The sequence below is a fragment of the Colossoma macropomum genome, unplaced genomic scaffold, assembly GCF_904425465.1.
Source record: "Colossoma macropomum unplaced genomic scaffold, Colossoma_macropomum, whole genome shotgun sequence".
NCBI lineage: Eukaryota > Metazoa > Chordata > Actinopteri > Characiformes > Serrasalmidae > Colossoma > Colossoma macropomum.
Window position 1 is genome coordinate 34986531 of NW_023494800.1, and position 13167 is coordinate 34999697.

Sequence of the window (13167 nt, forward strand, 5' to 3'; positions counted from 1 at the left end):
CTGCGATCGCCCCATGAGGAACCAGCAAACTCACACCTGCAAAAGCACACAGACAACCATGTGAGCACCTTTACAGATATGCAAATGATTACACAGAGGAAATACAGTATCAAGCCAAAAGTGTAAAATTCTTTTTTTTAAAAAAACTCACTGGCTGAGCGGCTTTCAAAGCTAATTGTATTACTCAATATGCAGGGATCCATGTATGTTGAGCAATACATTACTCAATATGTATTACTCAACATACTATATTAGTATCAGTGTTGGCATTGATATCACAATATTAGTCTTGGTTATTGTATTAATATTTGTACTGTTATCAGCATTGGTATCGGGATATTAGTCTGATATCAGCATTGGTATCGGGATATTAGTCTTTGATATCAACATTGTTATTGGGATATTAGCCTATGATATCAGCATTGGTATCAGGATATTAGTCTTTGTTATTAGTATCTATATTTCTGTTATCAGTATTGGTATTGAGATATCAGCCTTTGATATCGGTATTGGGATGTTAGTCTTTGATACAGGGATATTGGTTAGTCTTTGGTAAAGGGATATTAGTCTTTGACATTGGCATTGGTATTGGGATGTTAGTCTTTGATATCTGTATTGGTATCGGGATATTAGCATTTGATTGGTACTGATATCAGGATATTTGTCTGTGATATTAGTACTGGTATTGTGATATTAGTCTGTGATACTGGTACTGGTATTGGGATATTAGTCTTTGATATTGTTATTGGTATCAGGATATTAGCCTTTAATATTAGTATTGCTATTGAGATATTAGTCTGTGATACTGGTATTGGTATCAGGATATTAGTCATTGATACTGGTATTGGTATTAGGATATTACTCGTTGATATTTGTATTGGTACTGGGATATTAGTCATTGATACTGGTATTGGTACTGGGATATTAGTCATTGATACTGGTATTGGTATCAGGATATTAGTCATTGATACTGGTATTGGTATTGGGATGTTAGTCTTTGATAACTGTATTGGTACTGGGATATTAGTCATTGATACTGGTATTGGTATCAGGATATTACTTGTTGATATTTGTATTGGTACTGGGATATTAGTCATTGATATTGTTATTGGTATCACGATATTAGCCTTTAATATTAGTATTGCTATTGAGATATTAGTCTGTGATACTGGTATTGGTATCAGGATATTAGACATTGATATTGGTAATGGCATCAGGATATTACTTGTTGATATTTGTATTGGTACTGGGATATTAGTCATTGATACTGGTATTGGTATCAGGATATTAGTCATTGATACTGGTATTGGTACTGGGATATTAGTCATTGATACTGGTATTGGTATCAGGATATTACTTGTTGATATTTGTATTGGTACTGGGATATTAGTCATTGATACTGGTATTGGTATCAGGATATTAGTCATTGATACTGGTATTGGTATCAGGATATTACTCGTTGATATTTATATTGGTACTGGGATATTAGTCATTGATACTGGTATTGGTATCAGGATATTAGTCATTGATACTGGTATTGGTATCAGGATATTACTTGTTGATATTTGTATTGGTACTGGGATATTAGTCATTGATACTGGTATTGGTTTTAGGATATTAGTCATTGATACTGGTATTGGTATCAGGATATTAGTCATTGATACTGGTATTGGTATCAGGATATTACTCGTTGATATTTGTATTGGTACTGGGATATTAGTCATTGATACTGGTATTGGTTTCAGGATATAAGTCTTTGGTACTGGTATTGCTATTGGGACATTAGTCTGATATATGTATCAGTATTAGAAAATTAGTCTGTGATATCAGTATTGCTATTGCGATATCACCCCTGGTACTGGATTACTAAGAAAATCATTGGTATCTCCAGGGTACAAGAATGTCCGAACACACACACACACATACACACACACACACACACACACACACACACACACACAAACAGTAATGTTACCCTGGACTCCACAGAAGACTGAAAACTTCTTGATAAGTATTTGTTATTTCCTAGAGAGCTTTTTACAGAATCTCAGCTCAGTCAGACACCAAAACACTTATACAGCACAGAACATCAACAACGTCTCCACATAAACATCCATAAACAGCTTCACTGATCAGAAAGCGCACACACGGCCTGTCTGTGGAAGAATGACAGCCAATTCACAGCTGTGGGGAAATTAGGCTCTTATAAAGAGAGAGAGAGAGAGAGAGAGAGAGAGAGAGAGAGACAAACATACACACACACAAATGTGCACCTGTCTAACTGTTAAGATGCATTACTGTAACCGATAGAAACAGAAGTGACATTGCTGAGATAGAAGAAAGAGAGCGAGAGAGAGAGAGAGAGAGAGAGAGAGAGAGAGAGAGAGAGAGTGTTTTGCTATGCTGTCTGTCCATCTCAATGTGTCCTGGACTGAAACACTTTGACACCTTGTAACAGGGCCTTCAGGAACTCTCTCTCTCTGTCTCTCTCTTCCTCTCTCTGTCTCTCTCTCGTAGCTGCCATCATTGGACTGTTTCCAAGCAACACAGTAGAACATGTTGTCAATAACACTTGTTCTTTAATAAATAGTTTGGTTTATCACTTCAGAATGAAATAAATAAAAAATAAATAAATAATTAAAATAAATGACATCTCTTCTTCTTAAACTGCTTGATCCAGCTATGGTCGCAGTCGCAGTAGGGAAAGCAGAGAAGCCCAGATGACACTGTTCCCCTGCAACTTCCTCCAGCTCATTCCGGGGAACCCCGAGCCACTCCCAGACCAACTTGGAGGTATACTCCCTCCAGCAAGTCCTAGGACAACCTCTGGGTCTTGTCCAAGTCAGCCATGCCCGGTAAACCTCCAAAGGCAGGTGTCCAGGGGGCGTCCTGATCAGACGCCCGGACCACCTCAACTGGCTCCTCTCAGTATGGAGGAGTAGTGGCTCTACTCTGAGCTCCTCCCGGAGGACCGAGCTCCAAACCCTATCAAGTAGAGTGTAGCTCACCACTCTGTGAAAAAGCTCATTTCGCCACTTGCATCCGTGATCTCATTTTTTCGGTCATTACCCAAAGCTCATGACCACAGGTGACGGTCAGGATGTAGACCGATGGGCAACCAGAGAGCTTTACCTTATGGCTCAGCGCCCTTTTCACCACCACAGTCCAGTACAGTGACCGCATTACTGCTGCTGCCTGTCCCAGCCTGCGGCCGATCTCATGATCCCTCCTCCGATTACTTGTGAAGAAGACCCTGACATGCTTGAACTCCACCTGGGGCAGGTCCTTTCTCCTTACCTGGAGGTGACATGCTATCCTTTCCAGGTGAGGACTATAGGCTCAGACATGAACCTACCCCTGGAGCCAGGCCTGGGGGTAGGGTTTCTTGCTGAGTGCCTGGTGGCCAGGCAGCTCACATAACCTGGCCAGGCTCAGCCCAAAAAGGGAACATGGGGGCGGGGATCATTTGGGCCCACCACCTGCAATGTTTAGCATGGGGGACTGGTTCAGTGCCTTATAGGCAGTTGGAGATAGCAAGGAAGTCCTTGGTGGCATGGATCCCTGCAGCAGTAACTGGCTCTTGGCACATGGAACGTAACCTCACTGGGGGAAGGAACTGAAGCTTGTGTGGGAGGTTGAGGGGTACCAACCAGATATAGTTGGGCTCACCTCCATTCACTCTAAAACAAAACTCCTTGATAGGGGTTGGTCTCTCTCCTACTTAGGAGTTGTACAGTTGCACAGGGTGGTGGGAATACTCACAAGCATCTGGTGGGCTGCCATGCAGTTAGAGTTTGTCCCAGTGGATGAAAGGGTCACATTTACCATCTACAGACTCCATAGTCTTGCTGGTAGATTTCAATACTCATTGACTTTATTGTTAGTTTCATCTGACTTGGGACCATATGTTCTGGACACTGGGATGAAGAGAGGTGCTGAGCTGTCAACCAATCACCATCTGGTAGTAAGTTTAATCAGATGGCAGGGAAGACTGGCGGTCAGATCTGGGAGACCCAAGCGAAGAGTGTGGGGGCTGGGAATGACTGTCAGAGGCCCCTGTTCGGAATGATTTTAACTCCTACCTCCTACTGGAGGAGGTAGGGGACATGAAGTCTGAATGGACCCTGTTCAAAACCTCCATCGTGGAAGATGCCAGGCATAGCTGTGGCCAAAGCTTGTTGGTGCTTGTGAGGGCAGCAACCCAAGAATCCCCTGGTGGACACCAGTGGTGAGGGGGCCATCAAGCTGAAAAAGGAGGCTTGTAGGGAGTTGCTGGCCCAGAGGACTCCTGATTCAGCAGGTACCAATGGGCAAAAAAAAGGAGGCGTGGCGGGGGAGGCAGGAGCAAAATCAGGAACATGGGAGGAGTTTGGAGAGGCCATGGAAAAAGACTGGGAGGTCCTCTGGAAGAATGGGGTGCCGGGGCCATTACTCTGGGCCATTCCGTCCCTGTAAGCCCAGAGTGAGAGCTTTGTCTGTATAAGTCAAGCTCGTTCAGTGTGGGTGCTGGACTCTGCCAAGGTTGTGCCTCGTCTCCACTCCTGTTCAAAACTTTCACGGACAGGGTTTCAAGGCGTAGCCAAGGTCAGGAGGGCATTATGTGTGGAGATGATGTTCTTTCGGCTCCATCACATAGATGCCTCCAGCATGTACTGGACTGGTTTGCAGCTGAGTGTGAAACGGTTGGTGCGCGGATCAGCACCTCCAAGTCTGGCCCAGAGAACACAACATTATAAATTATAGTAAAAATATACTATCAATAATCAGGAAAAAAAATAATAAATGTTCAAAATAATAACAACAAAAATCATCTTTATTATTGTAGAACAGAAAAATATTTTAAAAATATTTTAAAATATGAATAGAACAACTTTCTAAAGATGAAATAATTTAAGATATATATGAAAAATATGAATAATAAATATATAATAACAATAACAAATAAAACTTTCTAAAAACATTTCTAAAAATAAAATTATGTAAGATATAACAATACATATATGTATATATATGCACTATTTTAATCATTTTTTAAACATTTGAAAAATAATCTATATATATATATATATATATATATATATATATATATATATATATATATATATATAATTATGCTAAATATATCATTTATAAATATAAAATAAAATATAGAAATAATAAATAAAAAAATTCCTCTCCTAAAAATAAAATTTGTATGCTACCTCAATAAATTTGCTCTCAGCTGCTTTTTTGTGCACGTATTCATTTTGTTTTTCTGTTGTTGAGTATTCGGTGTGTCATCTCTGCTCTCTATGACTGACTCCACTGCTTTCCTCTTTTTCATCTTCCTCTCTCTGGCTTTCTGACACACACACACACACACACACACACACACACACACACACACACACCTCTACCTTCAACATGCTGTCTCTTGCTAACATACACCCACAACCCCAAACCCCTCCTCTACCACACACATAAACACACCCCACCTGACTGAGGCAGGTGTGAGGAAATACTGTTTTTGATATTTCCAGTAGAAATATTCACCCAGTGCAAGTACATACAAAATTGGAGGCAAATAAAATCCTATGGTTCAGCATATGGATAACAGCGGTGGACGAAGTACACAAACCCTGTACTTGAGTTAAAGTAGAGAGACCCAAGGTAAAATATTACTGCAGTAAAAGGAGAAGTTCCTCCCTTTAGACCTCCACTTGAGTAAAAGTACTAAAGTATTTGCCTTCAAATGTACTTAAGTATCGAAAGTGAAAGTACTAAAAGATTAATTATGGCTCTGATGTCCTGTTATCATTTTTGTAACAAGACTCGCTTCATGAACTCATTTTAGGTGAAAATACTCCAGTGTCTCTCTTGGTAAACCAGTCTTTTAATAGAAGGTCATTAATTAGTGATGCTGATGTCTATTAAAATTATCATAAGCACAAAACACTGAAGGCAAACAGTTTCCATCAGGTAGAACTGAGTGGCTCTGAAATCACTTTTTACAAACAAGCAAAGTTTCAGTTTAAGATTTATTTGAACTTAGTTACAAATTTAAGTTTAATAAAGACTTTAAACTCAGATTCACAAATGAGTTTCCTTTACTAAACTGCATCTGTAGGTCTCTGTTCATAAACATAAACTAGACAAAACTAATTCACTATAAAATGAAATAATGTTTGTATAAATTCAGAAAAAAGACCCGTCAGTCACAACTGCATATGAGTACATATTTCTATATTGTGCTCTATTTACACAAAGTTAGGTTAGTTCATCATTTATGTTGAATAGACTCTCCCAAAATTTTACGCTGCTGCACTGATGTTCAACTGTGTGCTGCACTGGGTCGGTATGACCAACAGGTCAAAACAAGCTCAAAACAAAGTGAGCGCTGTGCCCTGATTGGTGTTCTTACTTTGCACTTCTTTGGTTTTGACATGTTACGTTTTTATACACACATAAACCAAAAGGAGCGACAGATTTCTCATAATGTAGAGGAGTAAAAAGTGAGATATCTGACTCTGAAATGTAGTGGAGTGAAAGAAAAAAGTCACCCAAAATGGAAAAACTTCAGTACAGATACACGAAAAAACTACTAAAGTACAGCAACGAATTACATTTACTTCGTTACTGTCCACCACTGAGGGATAAAGACCCACCCCCTGGACCACCACCATTTAACTGGGCTAAAGCTTCAGAAGAGTTCAGTCAGTGTTACCAGATTGGCTGATTTTCTACAAAATTAATATTTTAATGAATCAAAAAATGAAATGCTTAATCATTCTGCTGAATATTATAAAGACTTATTTTACTCCTGCACTTAAACACCAAAATATTGATTCATACACATTTCATTCACTCTTGTTGAAGGAGGACATAGCCACACCCATCTGTGGAGTAAATAAACTTAATAAATCAAGTATTAAAAGATGAATATCCAGAATTATGTACTAATAAACTTAATATCCAAAATGAAGTTCTAATAAAATTAACATTCAGAACGAATATTTAATACAATGCATATCGAGATAGCTCTAATAATATTAATATCTGGCATTAGGTTCTAATAAATGAAATTCTAATTCTTAAAATTCAAAATTACCATTTACTAAATTAATATCTAGAATGAAAATGATAAGTAATGAAAATTTTTAATAAAATAATTTTTCAGAGGTGAGTTCTAACAAATTCAATAATATTAATTTTATAAATTATCACACTAAGTTGTAAATAAAACTAAGTACAAAAATAAAAATAAGTAAAATACTATAAAATTCTATAAAAATAAAAATAATAACGTTTTAAGAGTGGAGATAAAATCAAGAGGAGGATTTAGGTAGAAGTTAGATAATCATGGTACATTAATAATCATTTAAGTCTAGTTTATAAGAGTTAGATATATATTGTAAAAGTTATAATCGTAAATAAAATCACACCCACACACACTGACCTGTGTTTGGCAGCACCAGTCTTCCTCCACCATGACCAAACAGTCCAGTGGTCCTGAGGAGGGGTTTTCCAGCAGACGTCCAGGGCGGAAACCCCAAACTCGGCTCGAGCAAACCACTGCCCCTCCCTCCCAGCATCCCGCCCCTTCCGCCCAGGTCCTGCACCACCCCCCGGGGGAAGGTCTGGGGCGGGGCTTTGGGGTGATACTCCGCCCTTTCTGACACACCCAGGGACACCATGAAGGAGCTGTGAACTTTGACCTTGACGTCAGGCAAGGGGTCAAAGAGTGAGGGCTCGGACATGAGCTCCTTATCCATGGAGTCGGGGAAGCAGATGGGGCTGGTGTAGGTCCTGGACATGGTGAGGTCAGGCGGCATGGACGAGTTCATTAGGAGGGGGTTACCTGGATAGAAGGAGAGAGGAAAAATAATTGAACTGAATTGAACTGAAAATAAATTAGAATAACAGCATAAAATAGACTGAACTGAATTGAATTGAACTGGATTGAATGAACTGGGCTGAACTGGATTAAACTGAAAATAAAAACTCTTATGCCACTGCAGCTTTGATCTACTGAACATAACTACACTGACCTGGACTGAATAAAACAGAATTGGCAAAAAAATGTCACAGTATATTTGCATTTCCTGAAGGAAACACGGGGCTTAAAATACAAGAAAATATCATAAAATAAGTTTGGGGAAAGGAGTCATAGAACTCATAATATAGTGGAAAGAAAAGAAAGAAAGAAAGAAAGAAAGAAAGAAAGAAAGAAAAGAAAGAAAGAAAGAAAGAAAGAAAAAGAAAGAAAGAAAAGAAAGAATGGAAGTAAAGAAGTAATGAAAAAAGGAAGGAAGGAAGGAAGGAAAAAACAAGGAAGGAAGAAAATAGAATAAGAAAGAAAGAAAGAAAAAAGAAAGAAAGAAAAAAGAGAAAGGAAGGAAGAAAGAAAGGAAAAAAGTAGGAAAGGAAAAAATAAGTAAGGAAAAAAGAATGGAAGTAAGGATAAAAGAAAGGATAGGCAGTAAGAAAGAAAGGAAGAAAAAAGGAGTAAGAAATAAATAAAAGAAAGAAAGAAAGAAAGAAAGAAAGAAAGAAAGAAAAAGAAAGGAGTAAGAAATAAATAAAAGAAAGAAAGAAAGAAAGAAAGAAAGAAAGAAAAAGAAAGCAAGAAAGGAACAAATAAGTAAGGAAAAGAAAGAATGGAAGTAAGGAAGTACGGACAAAAGAAAGAAAGGAAAGAAGAAAGAGAAAGGAGGGACGAAAGAAAGAAAGAAAGAGAAAGGGGGAAAGAAAGAAAGAAAGAGAAAGGAGGGACGAAAGAAAGAAAGAAAGAGAAAGGGGGGAAAGAAAGAAAGAAAGAGAAAGGAGGGACGAAAGAAAGAAAGAAAGAGAAAGGGGGAAAGAAAGAAAGAAAGCGAAAGGGGGGAAAGAAAGAAAGAAAGAGAAAGGGGGGAAAGAAAGAAAGAAAGAGAAAGGAGGGACGAAAGAAAGAAAGAAAGAGAAAGGGGGGAAAGAAAGAAAGAAAGAGAAAGGAGGGACGAAAGAAAGAAAGAAAGAGAAAGGGGGGAAAGAAAGAAAGAAAGAGAAAGGAGGGACGAAAGAAAGAAAGAAAGAAAGAAAGAAAGAAAGAAAGGAGGGACGAAAGAAAGAAAGAAAGAGAAAGGAGGGACGAAAGAAAGAAAGAAAGAGAAAGGGGGGAAAGAAAGAAAGAAAGAAAGAAAGAAAGAAAGAAAGATTGGAAGGAAAAGATGTAAGGAAAAGAAAGTATGGAAGCAAGGATGTATGGAAGAAAATAAAGGAAGGAAGTAATAAAAGAAAAAAGAAGAGACAGCTGATGCGTGACCCACCACAAAAAATATCCAGCGAAGAGCCCCTCCATGTTCACACTCTGAGCACTGATGAAGGGCTAGATGATGGCTAACACAAACACGAACAGATGGGCTACAGTCTCTAACTGTACACTAGACAGGAAGAGGGGCTTCTAATAAAGTGAACGCTGAATAGATTTTGTAGATTGAGAACCTCAGTGGGGGGTTTCCTGTTTTGATAACCAAACAAATTGGAGTTCTCACCCTGCCTGGCACTCTTAAAGCTGAACGACTGGAATCCTCCGGTCAGGGCAGAAGAGTCAATGACGTCCACACCGTACTCGCTCTGGCTTCGCCTGTAGAGCATTACCGCAATGACCAGCAGCACCACGGTGACCACACCTGCTGCTAAGCCAGCATACAGGGCAATGTCATTGTTGCCCTCCACCTCAGCTGGAGAGAGTGAGAGAGACAGAGAGAGAGAGAGAGAGAGAGAGAGATGGAGATGGAAAAAGAATCAGGCAGTTTCTTTTGAGACAACAATGCAGCTTAACATAGACAATTTTGGAAAAATAGCAATAGTTATGTACTTTATGGCACTTTTGACACCTTATGACTTATGAAAATCAAAAGTATGGAACAAATTCCAGCTTTGGGCGACTAATTTCAATTTCAGCCCAAACATCTAAATATAATATTACTTTTTTTGTATTTAGTGCCTTTATTAAAGCATCCATTCTTTTCAGGAGCCTCACTTTCAGTCCCTCAAAGAATCTGCAGACACACCTCCAAAGTTCAGTCTTAGAAGCTGGTTGATCATTTTCTGAAGTAATCAAACACATTCAGTGGTGTTGAGGTCTGGACTCTGGGGTGGTCAGTCCATTGTCCAGCTTCTTTGTTTGATGTGTCCGTCTCCTTTTCTCAGTGAGGTTCTTCTTGAACAGCTACACATCCTTTCAGACCCATAGCACTGAGTCGTCTTCTCACAGTGGAAGGATGGACAGAAACACCTGTGGATGTTTTCAGATCTGAAGCAGCTTGATTTTCTCCTCTCTCTCAGAGATGAAAGCTTTAAGTGCTGTTTATCTGATGGGGGCAGTTTTGGTGTCGACCAGGCCTTCCAGGTGGTTGCTAGAAGTTCCATTTTCTCTTTAGCTTTAAATCATTTTTTGAACTCCAGTTGTGTCACCTTCCTTAAGCATGTGGACCATCCGATATCTAATCTCCTGAGGAATGTCTCCTGAACCTCGTCTCTCTTTTCTCTTCTGTAATAATGAGCAACGGCCACCACAGCCCTTGCTGTCAGTGCACAAACATAGATGGCTATCTTGCTCTGGTATGCTGTGTGCATTAGACATCATCTTCACAGGCAACACTGTGTTAGCTCATCAGCGATGATCACACACATTCGTACACAGCGCAGACAGTGTGAAACTGTTTCTGAACACTAAGTGGGACGACATGGGGAGAGCGCTGCAGCTCGCGGCTACGGAGAGCATGCAGGAAATGAAAATAGCCGGCCAAAAAACATGCAGAGCCGCATAAGCCGCTAACGGCGCAGGTTAATTGGGAGCTCGGAAAAGTCTGGCAGGATAATGAATCTTCCATTTGTCCCCACACACATTCTTTTCCTCGCTGCCAGGCGCTCCTTGTTTATCCCACCTCTCCTCTCAGACTGTTAGCAGATAGCGCTACAGTGTGGTGTGAGATAAATTTGACTGCATGAAATGTTCATTCAAATGGCTGTACTGTGATTAGCATAGAGATTATAGCTAAACCAATTACCAACAAACTGACGCAATTTTTACAGGCTGGCGTGGTTATTTCCAATGGTTTCCAGTGGGACTGATGCATTTTGTGTGCTGTTTTTTGCGCACCAAGTGCCTTGTGTTCTTGAAAAAGTTCAACTCGAAGCAGTCAAGTAGCCTAGCGTGACAGTTTCTTCCCTGTGCTGATGAATAAGGATGGCTTTCAGTGATAGCAGTGATGGAGGAGGGATTATCGGTCGCAGGATCGAAATCATAACAAAAAGCAATGCACTTTTTAGCATGTTTCATTAGTGCATAATCACCTGTAACTACGAATCATTGTTTTTGTTAGCTTAAAACGAGTCCTATATATCTACATAGAGAGCAGGTCCAAAAACTGAGGCCGCTATGTTGCACCACCAATTTTTCTATAGTAGCCAAGAACAGACAAACCAAACACTAGAAGCTCTAGAAGGCGCCTTTCAGATTTTTTATGTTGTAGCGCCAGAGTGAATTTGGTGGCGCTGTAGCACTGTGTGGCATGCGCCCAACCCCTGGGCGCCAGTGATGGCTGCGAGAGCCAGCAGGAGGGCAGGGCCCGAACTCCGCGCCCAGGCAAAACTTCGCAAAGACAGCAGGGAGAGGATGAATTCCATGAGGAACTGGGGAACAGTGCACGAATCCCAAGCCCCGCCTCCTGGGCACCGCCTCTGGTTCCGTGGTGAGGCCACTTGAATTTGCCTCACATTCGATCCCAGTGAATGAGCCATAGAGCGGGAACACTGACGGAGGCGGAGCAATAAGCTCATTCCCTCTCAGCTCAGGTGCTTACACTGCCCTTAATTAGAGCCACCTTTAAAAAAAGAGCAGAGAGGGAATGTGGGAACGAGCGCTCGTTGAATTCAAGTGGCCTCGCTGTGGGACCGGAGGCGGTGACCAGGAGATGGGGCTCGGGACTCACTCACTGACCCCCGATCCCCGCTGTCTGTGAGGGGTTTTGTCCGGGTCCATCCTGATGGCTCTCACGGCCATTATCGGGGCCCAGGGGACGACTGCATGCCACATACTGGTTGGAAAATGTAGAAAGCAGAAGAATCAGTGGTTGCTGCTGATGACCATTTTGTGCTGTGAGCAGTTGTGAGGACCCAAATTATGGCAAACGGAAGATCAAAAAACAAGGGTGAATCCTCATTGTCAAAGAAGTGAAAACAAACTTGGGACAGATGACAACAGAAAACCTGACGGTCATCGTAGGTTCTACTACTTGCTTAGAATGGGAGGGTCGAGGGAGGGGGATTCAGTTGGTTGCAATCTGCAACCTCACTGCTAGATGCCACTCATCGAAGCCATAGCTTGCTAGCAGCTAACTTACAGCTACAATGCTCCTGTTGCTTAGCAACAGGGAGACGCGGGGCACCTCACGTTTTTAAGGCCTTCAGCAAAATGCAGTGTGAACCCCCCACTACACCCCTCCTCAATGAACTGGGGAACAAAATGAAAAATGTTTTCTTCACTACATCTGTTGTAAACATGCTTACTTGCATCCTATTGTGATTCTGCAGTCTCTGGAGCAATGATCACCAACCCTTCTCCTGGAGATCTACCTTCCTGCAGGTTTCACCTCAAGTTCAAATCTAACACACCTCATTTAGCAAATTGAAGTCTTCTGAAAGCAGTAATTAGATGATTCAGGTGGGGTTGATTAGGAAGCTAAAGTCTGCAGGAAGGTAGATCTCCAGGTGCAGGCTTGATGACCACTGCTCCAGAGTGTGATTTTCCAGTTTAAAGGCTCTTTCTAATGGTTTAATAAGAAGAAAGCCAGATAGCTAACATTACTGCTAGGATGGCAAATATCACGCCTATGTTTATTAGCCTCTCCATCAGTGGCTTTGCTAGCAGTCAGGATTTCTTGCTGTGAGAGGGATTCTCAATGACTGTGTGATGGATTGCGTAATGCATGGGTTTGAACAAAAACACAAAAGCACATAAAATGATGAATCCTGTCAAACTTCTGATGAGGGATGCAATGCTAAACTATTGATTATTACGTGACATGAAAACAACACGTTTTTAACCTCTTTAAAACTCAAATATATCCACTATAAAATAACATTTTGGTAATCATACCACAATTAAACAGTCCCTCCCCTTACCCCAAAGGTAAGTGATCAGCT

General features: G+C 40.7%; 1 protein-coding gene across 1 annotated transcript in view; it reads right to left on the reverse strand.

Moving 5' to 3' along the window:
• Positions 1–13167, reverse strand: part of unc5da (unc-5 netrin receptor Da) — a 282848-nt gene that overhangs the window by 28164 nt on the left and 241517 nt on the right. Inside the window, exons 9-12 of the mRNA XM_036588857.1 lie at positions 12258–12260; positions 9510–9698; positions 7436–7837; positions 1–36 (exon numbers count right to left, since the gene is read on the reverse strand). The exon at positions 1–36 is cut by the window's left edge and continues 49 nt beyond it. Coding sequence (XP_036444750.1) covers positions 1–36; positions 7436–7837; positions 9510–9698; positions 12258–12260 — 630 coding nt within the window. The remainder of the gene's footprint in view (positions 37–7435; positions 7838–9509; positions 9699–12257; positions 12261–13167) is intronic.